General features: G+C 43.7%; 1 protein-coding gene across 2 annotated transcripts; it reads left to right on the top strand.

Moving 5' to 3' along the window:
* The first annotated feature begins 4,104 nt into the window (after positions 1–4,104).
* Positions 4,105–20,721, top strand: PCNP (PEST proteolytic signal containing nuclear protein). Of its 2 annotated transcripts, XM_056109242.1 has the most exons (6): positions 4,184–4,241; positions 7,646–7,708; positions 10,211–10,373; positions 13,907–13,981; positions 15,714–15,769; positions 18,940–20,721. In XM_056109242.1, the coding sequence occupies exons 2-6, from the start codon at positions 7,680–7,682 to the stop codon at positions 19,064–19,066; spliced, it is 450 nt and encodes a 149-aa protein (XP_055965217.1). In that variant the 5' UTR covers positions 4,184–4,241; positions 7,646–7,679; the 3' UTR covers positions 19,067–20,721. The 2 variants fall into 2 exon arrangements, with proteins under 2 accessions (XP_055965216.1, XP_055965217.1); XM_056109241.1 differs by lacking the exon at positions 7,646–7,708 and having other exon boundaries at positions 4,105–4,241; positions 10,159–10,373.
* Positions 20,722–21,704: the final 983 nt, after the last annotated feature.

Here is a 21,704-nt window from a genome sequence, read left to right as displayed (position 1 = left end):
AGTAAATCCTCAGACAAGGACTTAAAGACCCCATGGTGAGATGCAACAATTTTTATAAGTTTTCATTTACTGAAATAGTTTTCAATAATTACAGCAGCCATTTAGTTGTACCCTGGGTGAGAGCGACAGCACAGCAGTAGGGCGTTCGCCTTACAAGCGGCCAACATGGCCAACCCGAGTTCGATTCCTCCGCCCCTCTCGGAGAGCCCGGCAAGCTACCGAGAGTATTCGATATGCCAAACACAGTAACAACAAAGTCTCCAATGGAGACGTTACTGGGCCCGCTCGAGCAAATCGACGATCAACGGGAGGGCCTTTACCTTTACCTTTTATTTAGTTGTACCAAGCAATATAAAATAATTTACTTTGTGCTTGCTATAAGGGCAGTAGGGGAGGGTGAGTGGAAAACTGGGGAAAATGGGGGAGGAAAGGTCACATTGGTGGTGGGACTGGTGTAAAACAAAAATTAAAAAAAGAAGGGCGTAAGGGATTAAGAGACATAGATAGAGCTCAATGGGCCAAGCACATGCTCCGCACACAGGAGACCCAGGCTCAGTCCCTTCCATTGCATAACTTTCATTTATGCCAATATTGGACATGGCACAAAAACCAGATTAAAACCCGAATGGGATGGGAGATCATCAGTGGGCTAGAGAATATGCTTTGTATGCTGGAGCCTGGGTTTGGGTCCTATCCCCAGCACCACTAAACACTGAGACCATTTTCTTTTCAAATAGCCAAACAGTAGTTGAAGGGAAGTGGGGGTGGGGATACCAGCTCTGTTCAGTGATCATTTCTGTGGGATTCTCGAAGTGCCAGGAATGGAACCCTGGTCAGCTGCATACAAGCAAGCTATGTTATCTGCTGTACTACTTCTCCAGCTCAGTATTTGTGTAAAGTAGCATGTTCTAGGCATTCAATGTTATTGTATCACATCCACCATCAAAGTGCCAATTTCCCTCCACCAATAAATTATTTCTAAGACTTATCTAATGTTTACAAACCACAGTGGCTATTATTTGAATAGGTCTTTTTTTCTGGGGGGGGGGGGAAGGGGGTTGGATCACACCCGGAGATGCTCAGGGGCTACTCCTGGCTCTGTACTCAGGAATTACTCCTGGTGATGCTCGAGGAACCATATGTGATGCCAGGGATCAAACCTGGGTTGACTGTGTGCAAGGCAAATGCCCTCTGCTGTACTGTCATTCCAGCCCCCTGAATAGCTCTTTAGAGACTACTAATAATATTTTCTCCTAAACAAGTGCCCATCATGAATCAGGCACTGTACTTACAATTTGTTCGTTTGTGGGCCACATCTAGTGATGTTCCTGGGCTCTCTCAACTGTGGTAGGGGTCACTCCTGGTAGTGCTTGGTATACTATATGGTGCTGGGATCAAACATGGGTATCCAGCACAGAAAGCATGTGCCCAGCCTGTTAGGCTCTCTCTTCAGTCCTGTATTTACAAGGTTTACCTGATTGATTTCACTTAGTATCATAAGCTTAGAAACATTAGTATATTTTTGTAGTTAAAACAAATTCAGACCTTGAGCACCACTAGTTTGTGTGGTTGTGGTCAACAACCCTCTCCCTCCTCCTGCCTGGGGGGAGAGGGGAATTCAGTCAGATTATAGTTCAAGTTCACAAATTAAGCAGATAAGTTATAATTTAATTTCAATAATGTTTAAGGCAGTATTACTGCCCTTTGCCCTGCACCATACTGCCTTTTCATTTCCTAACTCATTTATATGGGGTTACTGAAGGTTGCATTAATTATCTCAGTGGATGTTCATTGAGTTTGAGACAATTTAGGTTGGGAGAAAATGGGGAGAGAAAATAGGCATAATATGACCTAATGGAACCCTTAGGGAAACAGTATAATATCTTCCCTACTTCACCTCTACAAGTATAGTATACGTAACTTCACCTACTACTAAATGTATGCGACCTCTCTGAACTTCTTTTTCCTTATTTTAAAATACAGGCATCAGGCCGAAGTGATAGTACAGAGGGTAGGGCGCTTGCCTTGTAAGCAGTGGATGCCAGTTCAATCCCTGGCATCCCATATGGTCCCCCAAGTATCACCAGGAGTAATTCCTGAGTGCAGAGTCAGGATTAACACCTGAGCATCATGGGCTGTGACCCAAAAAGCAAAACAATAACAATAAAAATTTAAATATAGGTATGTCTAAAGTATAATTACACATCAAAATCTCAGGGGTTTTTATTTATTTATTTATTTATTTATTTATTTATTTATAGCCAGGAGTATGTTTCAAGAGGGTTCTTGGGCTGGAGTGATAGTACAGTGGGTAGGGCGTTTGCCTTGCATGCAGCTGATCCCGGTGGATTCCCAACATCCCATATGGTCCCCAGAGCACCGCTAGCTAGGAGTAATACCTAAGTGCAAAGCCAGGAGCAACCCCTGTGCATCGCTGGGTGTGGACCCCCCCAAAAGAAAAAGATTCTCATGAATAGGTTCAGGGTTCAATCACCCACACAATCTCAACTATAAGCATGAATCTTACTGATTAATTTGGAAGTCATATCTGGAGGAAATGAAACAAACAAGGACCTGCTTAATGTTTTAAAATATTTTCTGAGCATTTGACATACACCTTCATAAGTGATGGGGCACGACTTCAAATCATTACCAATTCACCCTGCCTATGGGAAACTTTTTCACTCCTCAGACTTGAAGCCTTTAATATCATCCAAAAATACCAAGAATCTTTCCTACATGAAATGCTCAGTACCAAGCACTATAAATACGATTTTTAACTGGTATTGCTACTAAAAATACTTCTGGGGCTGGAGCGATGATACAATGGGTAAAGTTCTTGCTTTGCACGTGGCCGACCAGGTGGCATCCCATATGGTCCCCAGAGCACCGCTAGGGGCAATTCCTCAGCACAATCAGGAATAACCCCTGAGCATCTCCAGGTGCAGCTCAAAAAGCAAAACCGAAACAAACAACTCCTAAGCCAATTAGGAAGGCAAACTTTTGTTTCATAAACGCAGGATGAAGGAAGTACAAAGAATGACATATCGAAGCCATCTCACATGAGGTCTGATAACCCCCTGAATGAGGTAATATTAATTTTATCTCACAGCACTCAAGGTTCATTCAGTCAGTCAAGGAAAGATCAGGCAGTCAAAGCCAAAGCGTGACTCGTTAAGACTAAATTCTCCAACACTGTATCTCACAGGTCAAACCTACAAATTTCCGGTTCTCCCAGCAAGGAATCAACATCGTACATGTGGCAAGGGGATGGCATCAATACAATGAAAAGGAAATGTGAGGCTTCAAAAGTAGAACAGCGATGGTGGTGGAGGGATGGGTATTCCATCATTGTATGACTGAAATGTAAGTACGAAAGTTTGCAAGTCTGTAGCTGTATCTCAGGGTGATTCATTAATTTAAAAAAAAATAATGGGGGGGGGAATAAAAATAAAATAAAATAAAAACAAAACAAAAAAATAGAACAGCGGCCAGTATAAGGCATTCTGCAAACCTTGGTAATCCCCTGAAGGTTTCCAAGTAAGGGAGGTGTAACTGCAGTTTTAAGTGACTTGATACAGAAATTTCGGGACGTCACAGGAATTTTATCTCTTAGTTGCGTAACCTCGGATAAGTATCTTTGGCCTCAAGTCTCTCACTGCCGAGTGAAGAACGGTTAGATGTTTTTCATTTTCTGAAAGGTTAACGATCGTGGAGAGTAAACGCGTGTCTGGCGGCAGAGGGCACTCCACAAAAGCCGATCTCCACAGAAGGGGGTGGGGGTGGTGAAGAATACGGAACTACATTTTTTGGAGTAGGCACACGGGCTCCAAGGAGAGGAAAGGTCCCGCCGGCTCCAGCGGCAACCCCACCCGGGACTGTGAGACCCCCTTGGCCAACCCGCATCCCACCCCCACCAGTGCCACCCTCACTTCTCCGCGCCGGCGACTCTCTCAAACGAGTCCTCCCGGGTGACCACGCAACCCTCTCCGCCCAGCGCCCGGAGACCGCCCCCCTCGATGACGTCGCCGCCAGGGCGGTTTCCGGCCGGGGCGGCGTCGCCTTCCGAAGGGCCCCTCTAGGCTGCCACCTCGCGGGCCCGCTCCGGTACTCCGTGGCCGCTGGGCGGGGCCGTGACGTCCTTGGCGTGGCTGCAGGGGAGGCCGCGGCGGGGAAAATGGCGGACGGGAAGGCGGGAGAAGACAAGCCCGAGAAGCCGCAGCGAGCTGGAGCCGCCGGAGGTGAACACAACCCCAGCGTCGCGGGCTGCGTGGGGGAGAGATTCGGGCGTTTCTTTTTGAGTTCCCGGGGTGGGGGTGGGGGGCGGCGGGGAGAAAACGGGCGTAGGTGCTGGGCCCTGACGAGCCTCGGGCGCGCCTGGCGCGGCCCGCGGGGATCCTCCGGGATCCGCCGCGCTCCCGGCCGCGGTGGGGGGCGGGGGGGGAGAGACGGCGTCTGCTCCCGGCCCCCGCGGAGGCCCCGCTTGTAGTAGACCCAGATAGGCGGCAGTTGAGGGGGAGGCAGAGGAGTCGGGGTGGGACCGGGGGAGCCGCCGCCGCCGCGGAGACCCGCCGCACACAAAACCCGCGCACGGACTCACGGTGCGAGCGAGCGAGCGACCGCCCGCCCGGCTGGCTCTGGCCGCTCGCCGAGTTTCCGAGGCCCGGCCCGGCCCTGCCCTCACACCTCGTCGGGGAGGAGCTGCCCCGCGCCCCCCGCGGGCCTTGGCTTTTTTGCAGTTTCTCTTTTTTTCCCCGTTTCCTTTCTTTCCAGGCCCGACTGCGAAGCCCTTGAACGAGGTGGCGGGCGGGGGGAGGGGGGCCGGATAGCGCGAGCGATGTTGGCCCGCGCGGGCTTGAGCTTTGCTAGGGCCTAAAAGGGGTTTTTTGTTGTTGTTGTTACCGTTGCCCACTCCCCCACCCCCCCGCCAAAGTTCAGCTGTCGCCATCCAGCCGCACGGCCAGCTAATTCGGACGAGGCTAGAGTGACTCTTCTTTTTTTTTTTTTTAATTAGGATTATTATAATCATTTTGGTCACGATGTGATTCGGACTCCCCCCCCCCACACACACACATACACACACACTCCCCCTCGCCCAGCAGACGTTGGGGACTTCTTGAGGGCGAAGGAAAAAAGAAAAAAAAAAAAAGAAACCTCAGCTCCGGGAGGGCCCCGAGGAGCGCATCCCGAAGGCCGGAGCCCCGCAGCACGCTTTCTGCGGTGGCCCGCGAGCGCCACAGTTCGAGCCCCGGCACCGCAAGGCCCTGGGGAGGACCGAGGCTGCAGGAGCACCTCCGGGTGTGGCCCCCCAAAACCGAACACTGCAAAAAAAAGGGAAGATTTTGCACGGCTTCCCGACTCCCTCCCCTTAGTCTGACCGAGGCCTGCGACTTAACACATGCGAGCCGCGGCCAATCAACGGCCTGAGAACGGTTTGAGTGTTAACTCTGTTCCAACTCCCTGAAAAGTGTCGAAACGGAGAAAAATACCGGGAGAATAACTATGTGAGGTCAACTCTTAGGACCTACTCCCAAAAGTGATAGCTACCCTTTTTTTTTTGCGGGTGGTGGGATTTGTTTATTTGGGGGGGGGGGCCCACACCAACCAGGGCTCAGGGCCAGCTCCTGGCTATGTGCCCAGGGGAACGGAAACATAAGGGGTGCCAGGAGTCAAACCCCGTTGGCCGAGTGCAAGGCAAGCGCTCTACACGCTGTATTATTGCTCCAGCGCTCAAACATGACATTTAATACGAATTGTCTTGGGAACAGAAACGGTAAATTTAAGCTGCTTTTGGTCCCCAAATTGCCCCCCTCACCCCCCTCCCCTTTTTTGATTCTGGGTCTCATTCAGCGGTGCTCACAGTGCTTCTGCCTCTGCACTCAGAAATTATTGCTGGTGGTGCTCGGGGGACCATATGGGGTGCCTGGGATCAAATGTAGGTTGGCCGCCTGCAAGGCCAGCGCCCTACCCCTCTAAGAATTTCCTTTAAAAAAAAAAAGCAGACATGTACAGGGCTGTCAGTTGAGCTGAATTCTTTCTGTACATACTTTAATGTGGTAGTTTATGAAACACTTGCAGCTCTCTTAGTATGATCTCTGTAAGGATTCTTTCTTTTTTCCTCGAATTTTTCGGGTGCGGGAGGTGTGGATATTTGCCTTGCATGTGTCAGGTGCCAAGTTACATCCCAGCATCACAGCAACAAAATCTTAGGGGGGTGGGAATTGTCAAGTTAAATCACATGGGGGGAAAAAGGAGTATTTTGAGTACAAACAGATGTGTGTTACAAAGAATCTTTTCTGGAGGTCAGGAAGATAGCTCCAAGGGCCAGAGCTGAAGGCACAGAAAGGCACTGAGTTCTGGGCACCAGTAGGATCTTGGCCAGCTCATCTGAGAGCACCCACTCCACTTCCCCCCGTGTCCAGCCTGGTAGCCCCCATCACCTTGGATGTTGCCCAAAACCCTTTGCCCAGAAAACACCAGAATGTAATATTGGGACTGGAGGGGTATTATCGTGGTAGGACTCCTGCCTTGTAGCCACCAATCTAGGTTTGAGGCCAGCACCCCCCTATATGATCCTTTCAGTGCGACCAGGAGTAACGACTGAGCAGTGTCAGATGTGGGCCCTCTGTCCCCCCAATATTTAATACTAAAGATCTAAATGATTTAGTAGTAAATAGGCACTGATTTTGAAACACTTTCAGGGATTTACCTAATATTTTTTTTAAATCCTTTCGAACCATTCATTAAATTATAAATACATTGTCATGAAATGACTTATGTAGTTAACATGAGTTTGTATTAATGAGAACCATGCTTTGCTTGTCAGTCATCGACCATCACCCCAAGCACTACAGTATGTGAGCCAGTTTGAGTAAATTTTGGGGTTTTTTTCCCCCCTTTTGCTAAATTTTTTGTAGCTCATTGAAGTCTTTTAGGAAGGTTTGCTAAAATATTTGTCACCTTGGGCTATTTTAGCTTACCTAAAATAGCTATTTTGTTTGTTTGGGGCCCACTTGGGTAGACCCCCATGCACACATTGATGCTGAGGGACAGAGTGGTGTCTGATGGAACTGGGGACTCCTGTGTGCTTTGTATGCCCTCTGACCTTTGAGTCATCTCCCTGATAGCTTGGGGTGTTTTTTTGAATTTTTTATTTTTTGCTTTTTGGGTCACACCTGGCAATGTTCAGGGATTACTCTTGGCTCTGCACTCAGGAATTACTCCTGGCAGTGCTCGGGAACCCATATTGGATGCTGGGAATCAAACCTGGTTCGGCCATGTGCAAGGCAAATGCCCTACCCGCTGTGCTATTGCTCCAGCCCCGATAGCTTGGGATTTTTTAATTTTTAAAAATTTTTTTGGCTTTTTGGGTCACACCCGGCGATGCTCAGGGATTACTCCTGGCTTTGCACTCAAGGAATTACTCCTGGTGGTTCTTAGGGGACCATATGGGGTGCTGGGAATCGAACCTGGGTCGGCCATGTGCAAGGCAAACACCCTACCCGCTGTGCTATCACTCCAGCCCCAATAGCTTGGGATTTTTAATAAAAATTTTACTATGCCGCATGCGAAGACCACTACTTCCTTATTTTAAGAGGCATAGTAGGCAGCCCTAATAATAAGGTACTTTCACACCCTTTTTCAGATGAATATGTTACCAGAATGTAAATGGATCACGAATGGTGCTCTTAGAGACAAATTATATTAGGTAATTTTTAAATTATATTTTTGGTTGTTAATGGCGTTGACTTTCATGGGATCTATCTAAATATTACTGCACACCGCCACCACCACCTCAAATGTGCTCATGACTTGCAGCAAGTATCCATCCCTATGTCACCTCCAGTGTAATCATCTTTCCCCTATAGGTATTGTTTTTCAGACGCTTGAGCACTGCAGAGCCCGCCTCCCTAATAACTCCATTAAAAAAAAATGCTAGTAATTTGATTTCATTACACATCTTTTTGCTTGGGAAGAGTGCAGATTAGATAAAATTCCTCTAAGGTATTTCTAGATAGAAATTCAGATAATCTGCTATAATCTGTTCTTATACATTAATGATTTTCTTAAAAATTGTTTTTAGGAGCCAGAGTGATAGTACAGTGGGTAAGATGCTTGCCTTGCACATGGCCAGTCTAGATTCTGTCTCCGGCATCTCCTATGCAGCACGAGGAGTGACTCCTGAGCATCAATGTGTGTAGCCAAAGAAGGGGGGAAACTTTGTTTTTAAATGGATGACCTTTATTTGTTCTTTACATTAAAGCATAGTACCTGGGAGATGGTTCAGAGGTCTGGAACGCAGGCTGAGGTTCTGTGTTTGATCCTTGGTACCATCTGATTCCCCAGCTCCTTGTGTGTGGCCCTGGTGGCCCTGGGTACCCCCACCCCCCTTATCACCAGTCAGAAGCAATACCCCATCTCTGCCAGATCGGCTAACTCCCCTGTGGCATTGTGGGGAGTGATCTGGGACCTTTCAGTACTGGGGAGGCCCACACAATTTTCAAAAAACTTTTTGAAATGTAAATTATAATTAACCTATTTCACATTTATTGATCCATGGTTATCCTGACATTTTTTTTCTATGACCCCATCCCAAAATATAGAATAGCTCTTTAAATTCCTGACTAAAAATCTGCAGATATTATAGTCTGTGTTGTGTTTAAAGGAAAACACTTAATGGACTTAGAAATTTTTCCTTTTTTTTTTTTTTGGCCACACCCAGTGGCCCAGGACTTATTCCTACTCTCCACTCAAGGATCACTCCTGGTGAGCTCAGGACCCTATACGATGTTGGGGATTGAACCCAGATTGTCCGAGTGCAAGGCAAACACCTTACCAGCTATACTATCTCTGGTCCCTAGATATAGGAATTAATGTTGATACTAATAATGTTGATGGTGTATTTCAAAACATACAAGATTAAAATAATTTTATTTTGGCTGTTGGGGATACACCCAGGATGCTCAGGGGTTCCTCCTTGGTCTGCACTCAGGAATTACTTCTGATGGTATTCAGGAGACCATACAACATGCCAGGGATTGAACTTGGATCAGCAAGCACCCTACCCACAGTAGCCCTATTTACTGTAGTAGCTCTCCAGCCCCTATGTTTTTGTTTGGTTTTGGGTCACTTCAGCTGTAAAGAGTGTCATAGAGCTTTCAGCTGTTTCCCTAGCCCAGACATAATGTGTTTAATCTTTACTGTAGAGGAATAGTAGGTGGTCTTAGCAGTTTGACTCTTCATAGACTATGAGGTATGAAAATTGAGCTGGTATTTATTTTGGGGCCACATCCAGTGTAGCCCAGAGGCTTCTCCTGGCATTGTGCTCAGGAGTGGTCCCTGGTGACGTTTGGGGAACCATATGTATTGCCAGGGATTTAAACCAGGGTCAACCACATACAAGACAAGTGCCTTCTGTTCTCATTCTCTGGCCCTTCTTTAAAAATTCTTTTTCTTTTTTTCCTCTTTTTAGTTGTGTTTTTTGTGTTGCCACTGGCTGTGCTTAGGGCTTACTCCTAGGTCTTTGCTCAGGGATCACTTCTGACAGGGTTCAGGACCATCTGTAATGCTGGGGATTGAACCTAGGTCAGCTACATGCAAGGCAAGCACCTTACCAGCTGTACTGTCTCTCTGGCCTCTAAAGTTCTTGGCCGCTCAATATTATGTCAGATGTACATTAAGGGCATGTTACTCAAGAAAGTTAAACTTAAGTAGAGTAATGATGGCTGTTCATAATTTGGTATTTTGTATAACTAAAATTGAATATTAGAATTTATTAATCAAATGTATTACAGTGTCACTAGTTACAAGCTTGATTGCATAGAATTTAATTTCCAGAAAGGAAAAGCTCTTAAATTATTGAACAGATTATTTGATAGTGTTAAATCGAAGGGGTTTTGATTTAATTTTTGTGAAATCTATATTTATAATTTTAAATTGCTCTGTATTTTATGCTAGTTAATTCATGGGAACCTCTTCTACTGCCACACAATCTCAGTTCCTGCTGTATACTCTAACAAACAGTGGAAGAGACTGTTGGGTCAGTAGGTGACAACTGCAGAGGTATCTTCCTTATAACGATGCTTTTTGAGGTTGCTGCTCCCATCAATCTGCTCAGTAAAAATAGCTCATCTTGGTAAGTTGTTTCGACTTCACCAGGACCTGAAGAAGAAGCAGAAAAACCTGTGAAAACTAAGACTGTTTCTTCCAGTAATGGAGGGGAAAGTTCCAGTCGCAGCGCTGAGAAGCGATCAGCTGAAGAAGAAGCTGCAGACCTCCCAACAAAGCCTACAAAGATCTCCAAGTTTGGATTTGCCATAGGTAGTCAGACGACAAAGAAAGCCTCAGCTATATCCATCAAACTTGGATCGAGTGTGAGTTGTTACTTTATATATCATGTTTATAAGGAGTCTTTAGAATTTTCGTTTTTGTTTCTTCAGGAAACCACCTTTTACCAAGAGAAAGTTAAAATTAAAAATTTGAATTGGTACTTCGATTTCTCTGCCCCTCTCGGAGAGCCCAGCAAGCTACTGAGAGTATCTCACCCACACGGCAAGCTACCCGTGACATATTTGATATGCCAAAAACAGTAACAGTAAGTCTCAAAATTTGTTGTGAGACGTTACTGGTGCCCGCTCGAGCAAATCGATGAACAACGGGAGGACAGGACAGAACTTGAACTTATTTGTATTTAAGACTATTCTGTTCAAGAGATGTCTGAATTGTATCTCAACATAACTTTTTAAAATTAAGTTCGAAAGATGAGAAGAATCAACTGTTATGGGGAGTATAGGATTTATTTTTTCTTTTAAGTAATAGCTTTGGGGCTAGAGCACATGGTTTGTATTCAGGAGTCAGGGTTCAGTCCTAGGTACCACATTGTACCTCCACAGTGACAGGGAAGACCTCAAGCACAGAGCTAGGTATAGCCTCTGATAACTGGGTATGTCCCGCTCTCCTCTCCCCCAAATAATTAAATAGAGTGATAGCATTTTTGTAACTTGAACAAAATTTGAAGTATTTTCAGAATTTCTTTCTTGGAGGGGGCTCTCCAGACAATGTTCAGGGGTTCCTGGGGCCACTCTATCTCTGGAAATAAGTTATCATAAAGGATAACTACTGCATGGCTTCCTAATATAGCAGAGTTACAAATGGATATTAAATGCTATGTATTGTCGGAAGCTCTTTACAGATCAACTTTTGAGCCCCTTTTTTTGCTGTACTGTTTTGACAATTTATCGTGACTTGGATTGAACTCAGATCCCATGAGTGGATGAAGTGGAATACCTATGCTTCACCACTTAGCTATGGCCCCGGACTATTGAGCCCTTGTTTTAAGATAGTGTTTGGCGGGGGAGGGTGCCACCTGATGATGCTTAGCTGTGAACCCTGGCAGTGCTTAGTAGGCACTATGTGAGGTGCTGAGGAGTCTTAAAAGGAATCAGACACATGTAACATAGTACATTGCCTCCTATATGGTGTCTCAGGCCCCTGAGATCATGTTTTTACCGCTTGAACTATTTTCCCTTGGCAGTGTTTGAGGTCTTCTCTTCCCCCTCCCCTGTTTTTGGGCCACACTAGTAGCGCTCAGGGATTACTCCTCATTGCTTGGGAGACCAGACCATATAGGGTTTTGAGGATCAAACCCGCTTGGCTGTGTTCAGGTCTACTCTTTTCTTCCTTCTTTGGGCATCACTCCCTTGCAGTGCTAAGGATACTGTGTGGTGTTGGGAATTGAACTTAGAACTCCTTCATGCAAAGCATTTGTTTCAGTCCTTTGAACCATCTCCCTAGTCCTTTTTTTTTTTGACCACAGAGGGCCCAGTTCTCAGGGGTCCAGTTCTCAGGGGTCATTCCTGGTGTGTTCAGGGAACCACAGAATGAATGTTGGGGACCAAACCCAGGGCCCACTCTTCCTAGGATTCTTAAGTCTCCTAAGGGTTATACATTTTTATGGTGAGGGTGGGGGTGTTGGGGACCACACCTAGTCGTGCTCGGGGCTTACACCTGGTGAAACTTGGAGACCTAAGTGCTAAGAATTAATGGCACTATTGATTGAACCTGGGTTGGACACATGTACTGCAAATGCCCTACCCGCAGTACTGTGACTCTTGCCAGGGCTTGCATCTTTTAAGCTGTCTCTCCCCTCAGGTTTCCCTTTTAGAAATATATCACCACTCTTGGGGCTGGAGAGGTAGTACATAGGATAGGACACTTGCCTTGCATGCAGCTGGTCCGAGTTTGATCCCCAGCATTCTATTTGGTCACCAGAGAACTTGCAGGAGTGCAGAGTCTAGAGTAACCCATGACCATTGCCTGGTGTCGCCCAAGAAATAAAAATATACCACTCTCGTACCAACATACAGAATTGGAGAAAAAACACAGAAGATGGGGAGATTGTTTGAGCAGTAGTTAGGATAAGTATTGCTAAACAACCTCAGAGATTGGTAGTATGGAACGCAGAGGGACATTAAGCTCTAGTTGATAGAACTGTAAAGTATAATGTGCAAGTTGATGAAAAGGTTTTCTGACACGGATATATCAGAACACCGCGAAGGGGCCTGAGAGATGGTATAGCAGGTGGAGTGCTTGACTTGCATGCATCTGATCCGGGTTCGATCCCTGGCATCCCTTATGGTCCTCCGAGCAACCCCTGAGTATCGCTGGGTGTGACCCAAAAAGAAAGCGGGGGGAAAAAGTAGTTACTAAAATCAGATGTAGTCCGCTAGTCACTTGTGACCTGACATAACAGGGTTGCTGGGGTCTAAGTAAGTGAGGGAACACTGGATAAAAGAAACTGTATGAAGCACTGGCCAGGCTAAAGAACAGAATTTTATCTAGTAGAAAGATGAGTCTCAGTGGCTTTTATGTTTTCAAGGCACACTGTACTTAATTTTAGTGCTAACATGAAGTTTTCTTATCTATACCTGCTAGCCTTAGCTCAGTTTTAATTTGTATTATTGAAGATTGTAACTTGAAAATATTTTGTAGGAGGAAAATAAATGGGACATTTACAATTACGTACTTTTTTCTTGTTTTGTTTTGTTTTTTGCTTTTTGGGGAACACCCGGTGATGCACAGCGTTTACTCCTGGCTCTGTACTCAGGAATTACTCCTGGCGGTGCTCAGGGTACCATATGGGATGCTGGGAATCGAACCTGGGTTGGCTGTGTGCAAGGCAAATGCCCTCCCTACCTGTTGTGCTATTGCACCAGCCCCAGTACTGAAAATTTTTAATGTTTTCCACCTCACCAAAGTGCCCACAATCTTTTCTTTTTTTTTTTTTTTTTGCTTTTTGGGTCACACCCGGTGGTGCTCAGGGGTTACTCTTGGCTCTGCACTCAGGAATTACTCCTGGCAGTGCACAGGGGACCATATGGTATGCTGGGAATCGAACCCGGGTCGGCCGCGTGCAAGGCAAATGCCCTACCCGCCTTGCTATGAATCCAGCCCCAGTGCCCACGGTCTTTCATCACTATCCTTATGGTATTTAAAGTCGATCTTTTCCTTCCCCAATTCCCTCCACTGCTTGGTGATTTCAGTTTTGTGCTCAAGAAGCCAAAGATTTGTCATTCAATAATGTTTTCTTGTTTTGTAATACCCACATTTTCTGCCCTTTGTTTTGTTTTAAATTTTGAAAAGATATGGACTAATCTGGCGCTGCTCCAGTGCTAGAAGAATCTGCAATGCTGGGTTCCACTAGGTCTCCTGTGTGCAAAGCAAACTGTTGGCCAGTGAGCTATCCTTTTATCCCAAACCCACATATTTTAGAAAGAGAATGAATTTTTTTCAGAATTCTGGGTTTCTTACTATATAAGTGCTTGTGGAAACAAATCAAATCCTTGAAGATAAATTATATCAATCAAGTTTATGTAAAATGTGATACTCTTCAATGTTTCTTCTTCAGAAGCCTAAAGAAACAGTTCCAACTCTTGCTCCAAAAACACTTTCAGTAGCAGCAGCTTTTAATGAAGATGAAGATGTAAGTCATACTTTTTATTTTATTTTAATCTTCTCATTTTTAAGGATTATATTATAGGTCATATTGATGGTTCTTGTGGATTTTATTTGTAACTCAGTAGGGTTTTTTGTGACAAAATTGGTTTTTTTAATTGTCTGATTAAACTATTAATTACCTATATATTTGGCTTCATTTCTGTGTTTTAGTGTATTACAAGGAAAAGATTTCCCATACCACTTTTTCATTTAAGGTTGGGGAGGAGTTGGGTAGCACTGGCTGGTACTTGAACTATTCCTGGGTATCTGCTCAGGAGTGTCCTCTGGTAATTTTATATCAGATGCTGGGACTATACCCTGCATGACAGGGCAGGCACCTTAACCCCTATGTTATCTCTTTGGCCTTATATTATTGTTAAATGGCTTTGGGGATTTGTTTTGTTTCTTTTGCTTTTGGGCCACACCCAGTGGTACTTGTGTGGGGAGCATACTGACTCTGCATTCTGGGGTCACTTTGGGTCATTAAATGGTTTTGGGAGTTGAACCCAGTTTGGCTACGTGCAAGCCTAGCACACTACCCATTGTACTATATCTCCGATCATTATTTTTATTTTATTTTTTTTCTTTTTGGGTCACACCTGGCGATACACAGGGGTTACTACTGGCTCTGCACTCAGGACTTACTCCTGGCAGTGCTCAGGGGACCATATGGATGCTGGGAATCGAACCCAGGTTGGCTGCGTGCAAGGCAAATGCCCTGCCTGCTGTGCTATCTCTCCAGCCCCCTATCTCTGATCATTATTTTTAAAATGGAAAGTATAGGTTCATGGTTTCTTTTTGGTTTTGGATTTCGGGTGACACACAGTAGTTGCTCAAGAGCTGTGCCTGCTCTGTGCTTTGGAGTCATTTTCATTGTTCAGAGGACCATGTGCTGGGATTGAACCCAGGCCTCTCTAATGCAAAAAGTGTGCACTCAAACTGCAACACCCAAGAGGAGAGAGAGAACAAAAGGGAATGCCCTGCCACAGAGGGAGGGATACTGGGACCCGTGGTAGTGGGAAACGGGCACTGGTGGAGGGATGGGTATTTGATCATTGTATAATTGAAACCCAAGCACAAAAATTTGTAAGTCTACAACTGTACCTCATGGTGTTTCACTAATAAAAATTTTTAAAAAAGAGGTAATTAATATTCACTTGGAACCTCTAGAATGCTAAAATTTCAGAGTAAGGTTTGTTATATATATTTGGTATATAATTTTGATCAGAAAAAAGTATCTTTCCTATTCTTGAAGCTTGAGGTTTTCTCGGTCCTATTTAGCACAATATTGTAATAAATTAATAAATAATAAGAAATATAATTAATAGCACAATATTTTAAAAAGCATGTACTCAGCTGGTTGTGCTCTTTTGCTGTTCCCTATTTTTATTTATTATTGGTATATATATATTTTTTTGCTTTTTTGAGTCACACCCAATGATCCTTGGCTTACTTCTGGCTCTGCACTCCGGAATTACTCCTGGCAGTGCTCTGGAGACCATGTGGGATGCCAAGGATCAAACCTGGGTTGGCCATGTGCAAGGCAAATGCCCTCCTGCTGTACTGTCACTCTGGCCCTTATTGTTTTTAGAGAGAGTGTATATTAAAACATTCAACCCGGTGTGTAACACATAGTAAACAAAATGGTTACCAGTATTTATACTGAAGGACTTAGAAATAAAAATAAAATTCATACTAGGTTTTCTTTTTCCCTCTAGAGTGAACCAGAGGAAATGCCTCCAGAAGCAAAGATGAGGATGAAGAATATTGGAAGGTATTAACATTTTTTCATAAATATTAGAGAATAATTAAGGAAGATGCAAAATCCAAGTAATCTTTCGTTGTTAAGACTTTTCTTGTTCATTTGGGTGGAACAGGTGTTATTCGTTTGGTTTTGGTTTGGGGGTCTACACTTGGCTGTGCCTCGGGGATCACTCCTGGTGGGGCTCAGGACCATATGAAATGCCAGGGATCGAACCCATGTTGGCCATATGCACAGCAAGTACTTCACTGGCTATATTATCTCTCCAGCCCCAAAACAATTTTTGTCTGCATGTTTTGTTGTACTGCACATTGAACTGAAGGTCTTACGTATAGAAGGCTTGTGCTTCACTGCTGTGCCATATCCCAATGCTAATAGTGGTAGTTTGTGAGCTGATCATTCTGGTAAGAGAAAGAAAAACTTGTTAAGAAAGAACAGTTCAGGGGCTGGGGCTGGAGAGATAGCACGGCAGGTAGGGTGTTTGCCTTGCATGCAGCTGACCCGGGTTCGATTCCCAGCATCCCATATGGTCTCCTGAGCACTGCCAGGAGTAAGTCCTGAATGCAGAGCCAGGAGTAACCCCTGTGCATCACTGGGTGTGACGCCAAAAAAAAAAATTTAATTTGTTTGTTTGGGTTTTTTTTCCCCCCCGCTTTTTGGGTCACACCTGGCGATGCACAGGGGTTACTCCTAGCTCTGCACTCAGGAGTTATCCTGGTGGTGCTCAAGGGACCATATGGGATGCTGGGAATTGAGCCTGGTCAGCCGCATGCAAGGCAAACGCCCTAATTGCTGTGCTATCTCTCCAGACCCAATCTGGGTTTGTTGTTGTTCCAGACACTTTTTAATGAGAAATAGCTAGGGGGGGGAAATGTCAGATTTTAAGTGTAAGTTTTGACTATAAAAGAAAAGGACTTTCACAGACATGAGTGTGATCCCTAGAGTTAAGCTTGCCTTTACCACCCCCCCAAAAAAAAATTGGATAATGGAGCTTCATTCATTTATGATAAAGTTTCTATCATTTTATCTTCTGTATTTGTACTTTGAACATAAATAACCCATACTTTTCACATTTCTATCAACTCTTAAATAATTGCTAAATTATTATACAATAATCTGTATTTAGGCTTTTAGTTATGGTTCAGTGGGAACATAGGCAATTGCTTTAATATTAAACATAGGCCATATGCTTTTTGGGGGGGTACTTTTTGGCTTTTTAGGTCACACCCGGGTTTAGGTCACATAACATCACTGAGTGATGCTCAGGGGACCATATGGGATGCCAGCAATCAAACCCGGGTCGGCTGCTTGCAAGGCAAACATCCTATCCGTTGTCCTATCGATCTGGCCCCATATGCCTTTCAATACTGAGACCGGTCTGATCCAAATTTTTATGAGTACTGATGGCAAGCCACCAACTTGATTTCATGATCTTATATGAATGGGGTGCAGTCAACAATGTTAAAAATTAAACTTAAAAATTAAATATTAAACAGTGGTTGGCCCAGAGTATAATTAATTTTTTTCCCAAAAATGTTTTAATAAGTTTTCTTTAAGTTCTGTTGTGGGGGCCGGAGCAATAGTACAGTGCGTAGGGTATTTGCCTTGTACACAAATGACCCAGGTTCAACCCCCAGCATCCCATGTGGTCCCCTGAGCACCTCTAGGAATAATTCCTGAGTGCATAGCCTGTTGTAATCCGAAAAGCCAAAAAAAAAAAAATACTTGTTGTGGTTGGCAACCTATTTGAAATTCTAGGACAGCATCTGTAGAAGATGTATTTAAGAAATTCATATGAGTTTCATGTGCTGTGATGTGCAGCCTATTTTTATAATGAGCACAAATGTAGATTCGGTATGGGCAAGGGTATAACTCAGTGGTAGAAAACATGCCTGAAGCTCTGAATTTAATCCCAAGCATTGTGAAACAGAATTTCGAAAACCCCCCCAGTAGGGGCCAAAGAGATCGTATAGCAGATAAAGCGCTGGTCTGACACACTCCCAACCCAAGTTCAATGCTAGAGTTCACTCCGAGTTCCATCAGGGATGATTCCTTAGTGCAGAGCCAGGAGTGTGCACTGTTGAGCGCTGCTTGGTATGACCCAAAACACAAAGATAAAGATAATACTGGGGGGGCGGGGTTGTGGGAGGGATATGGGGATCATTGGTGGTGGAGAATGGGCACTGGCGGAGAGATGGGTATTTGATCATTGTGTAACTGGAACCCAAGCACAAAATTTTTTAAGTCTACAACTGTACCTCATGGTGTTTCACTAATAAAAATTAAAATATATATATATACATTCATTTCATTTCATCATCCTGTTATTCGTCAATTGCCTCGAGCAGGCCCCAGTAACGTCTCTTTCATCTTAGCCCTGAGATTATATTCAACGCTCTTTAGGAGAATGAGACCCATCATTGTTACTGGTATTTGGCATATTGGGTACGCCACGGGGAGTTTGCCAGACTCTGCCCTGTGGGCAGGCTACATTCGATAGCCTGCAAGTTTGTCCAAAGTAGGAATGAGACAATAAGATGTCATAAAAAAGTTCTGATAAGATGTTGCGCGGCCGCGCAGTTCCAGAATCCGGATTTTATAGTCTCTGAGTCTTGGCCGCTGATGGGATTACACGGCGCCAGGGGGCCAGGTGGTGGGTGTGACCCCTGCCTACTGGAATTTGGAGGATCTGGGTGGAAGATGCTCGACTCCAATCCGAGTAGGCTTGGAGGTCTCGGCCCCGGAACCCGCGTGGCTTTGTCCCTCTGCCAGTACTTTCATGTGTGCGGAGAGTGGTCTCAGCTTGGTGGTGGCTGGTCCTGGAGGTCTTCGGCTGCCGGAGCCCTGGTCGGGGCGGGGAGGAAAGCTCAACCCGCTCCCCTCCAAGGGGCCCCGGGAAGGAACACCCAGGCGCGGGGGCAGAAGACTGCACTGTTCTCGTCCGGGATCTGGATTTTATTTTTATATATATACATATATATTTAAAAAGCACAGCGACTCATTCTCCCAGATCCTGGTATCGCAACCCATCTCTCGCTTGAGAAAAGTTGGTATAGTGCTATGAAGTTCAGGAAGTTACTTTCATAATAACTATAACAATACACTTTAAAGAAATGTATATTGAGTTAAATCCTACCACCACGAAGCCTTTAACTTTGAATGTACTTTCTCTTTTAAAACAGGGATACGCCAACATCAGCTGGACCAAACTCCTTCAATAAAGGAAAACATGGGTTTTCTGATAACCAGAAGCTCTGGGAGAGAAATATAAAGTCTCATCTTGGAAATGTCCATGACCAAGACAATTAAATGATGTGTTTTGAAATTGGGGTTATGGGGTGGGTGTAAAGTTAAAAGGAACAGTTTCCTTTTTTAAAGAATGGTATAAGACTATCTTTGGAGCCGCCTCTTTTTTTTTTCTCTTTTTTTTTTTTTAAAGATTGAGTGGTACACTAATAAATGAGAGTTTGAAATTAGAGGTAATTTATGTTTTATATGCAGATTTCAAGACATTTGCTAATTTTGTAGTTTCATGTGATTAGTTTCCAAAGGTTACATATAATAAAATCAGAAATGGTACCTTTTTAAGAATTACATATTTTTTTAGACACAATTATTAGCACACAAGAGGGAAGCAACAAGTTTTTGTCTATTTAAACTGTAAACAATTAATCTCTTAACTCCCTTATTAGCTAAACTGTCTGGCTCCCAGGAACAGCCTTATAAAGAGGGGAGTACTGTATTGGGAGGAAAATGTTATGACCTATTGACTGAACATAAATTAGATAAAATTAAATAATTAGCTTTTTTTTTTTTCCCCTAATGGACATTTGTTTTGTTTCAAGTCATCATAGGACTAGATATTGCATTGCTATCAGTGGATACAGATGCTTAGCTCTTTTTAAAAAAATAAATTTATGTCAACTTGAGTATTTGAAATAGCCCACTTCACCTTAATGGGTCTTGTCTGCCTTCATTAGTCTTCAAACAACATTTGCTACCAAAGTAAATCAGTATTTTGAATGTGCTTCTCTTGGTTTTTGTTATTAGCTAGTTTCTGTAAGCATTTCCACCAGAATTTGAGGAAAATCATAAGGAAGCTGTTTCTTTTAAATTACAGACCACCACCAAAAATTTAAATGTACATAAATACTTAAATATTAGGGTGTTTTTATTTTCAAAGAGGTAGAAACACCAAAAAAGGAAAAATCGGAAATGTATGGAGATGGAAAATGAGAAGATGCACTTTCCTGTAATTTTGTCAAAAACATTTAAGTTACTAACTTGCGAAATACATCTTGATTTGGGCTTAATACAGGTTTTATTTAATATAATAATGTGCTTCATTTTAAGTGTATACATGCCAGTGTCCTCTTAAAAGCACATTTTATTTACTGGAAGCAAAATAATGGCATCTTCAAGCATATTTTACGGATCTTGACCATATATACTTTGTTAGATTGTAGAGGGTTTTTTTTTTTTATATTTTTGTATTGTATATGGATTTTTTTTTATGTGACAGTTAAACATCTTTAAAACATAGTCACAGATAAAAGAAACATGTATAATGCTTAAAAACTACAATGTTAAATTTGGAGGCAGCTTCTGACTTGGATTGGTGGTAACTACTCACTGAACTCAAAATAGGTAATAACTCCAGAGAAGCAGCCTGTATATATTCCTAACACTTCTGTTCACTTACATTTAAGTTTAGTGTAAGCCCCAAGTAAAACAATGGAAATGTATATAGGACTATTCTTACATGATTTAATTTTATCAGGATTCATAAATTTAACTTGCTTTAATGTAGGCAAACTTTTTGTTTTAGTTCATTTCATTGTTAAAGTTTAACATCCTCTCCAACATGTTCTTTTGATTCAGATGAGTTACTAACCTAGGTTGGGAGAGAGAAATGACTGAAATGAATGTCTTTACTAAAATACCAATAAATTTGTCAAACTCCATTAGTGTTACTATTTTCTTACACCATTTCATTGTATGGATGTTTTTGCTTTGTTTGGGGGTCACATCCAGAAGTACCAATGGCTATTTCCAGTGAGATGCTCTGGGAGCAAGAGGTGTCAGCAGTCAAACCGAGGGTTCCCTCATGACAACATACACTCGAGCCCCAGCATTTGTTCTAGTCCACGTTGTTGGCCACAGTAATGGGAGATTGTAAGATTATATTCTGGCATCTCAATAAGCATGTAGTGGATCAGAGAACTAGTAACAACAGGTAGGGCACTTGCCTTGCCAGTATCCCAAAGGGTTCCCCCAAACGCTGCTGGGAATGATCACTGAGCACAGAGCCAGGAATAACTCCTGAGCATGCCAGGTGTGGCTCCAAAACTTTATTTTTTTTTTAAAGCACATTGAGTTAAAGTATCTCAGGCTGGAAAAGAATCTAAATCTCTACTGTCAACATGTCGTTTTTATGTTGTACTGTTTACTAGAAGAAATTTTGACTTGTCTACCATCCTTTAGCGCTTATAATTCCCCCCAGTAAGTCCTGTCACTGTCACTGTCCTCCCATTGTTCATAGATTTGCTTGAGCGGGCCCAGTAATGTCTCCATTGTGACAATTGTTACGTGTTTGGTATATCTAATACGTCACGGGTAGCTTGCCAGGCTCTCCAAGAGGGGCGGAAGAATCAAACTCGTCGGCCATGTTGGCTGCTTGCAAAGCAATCGCCCTACCCACTGTGCTATCGCTCCAGCCCAGTAAGTCCTATCTTAGTTAAATTAAAAGACTGAATTACACTAGAATTAAAGCTCATTCCTAGGGTCTGAAGGAGGCTGAAGTGATGCAATATATGCCTAATCCATATAAGGGCTTGAATTTGAATTTATCACCTAACGGCCTGTGGAGGCTACAGATACATACCAAACTGATGGGGCCTGCATATCTCAGTGTGAGAGTACTGCTGGGTGTGACTCATTTTTGAAA

Source organism: Sorex fumeus, unplaced genomic scaffold (genome assembly GCF_029834395.1).
Source record: "Sorex fumeus unplaced genomic scaffold, SorFum_2.1 ptg000265l, whole genome shotgun sequence".
Classification (NCBI taxonomy): Eukaryota; Metazoa; Chordata; class Mammalia; order Eulipotyphla; family Soricidae; genus Sorex; species Sorex fumeus.
Note: the sequence above shows the minus strand (reverse complement) of the source record. Positions and strands in the feature narration are given on the sequence as shown.

What these genes read in the sequence shown, in the direction of transcription:
- PCNP (XM_056109241.1), top strand. Translation starts at nt 4,178, where the DNA reads ATGGCGGACGGGAAGGCGGGAGAAGACAAGCCCGAGAAGCCGCAGCGA. An exon ending in GCGAGCTGGAGCCGCCGGAG is followed by an intron (nt 4,242 to 10,158) that starts GTGAACACAACC and finishes CGACTTCACCAG; the next exon opens with GACCTGAAGAAGAAGCAGAA. An exon ending in CTTTTAATGAAGATGAAGAT is followed by an intron (nt 13,982 to 15,713) that starts GTAAGTCATACT and finishes TTTTCCCTCTAG; the next exon opens with AGTGAACCAGAGGAAATGCC.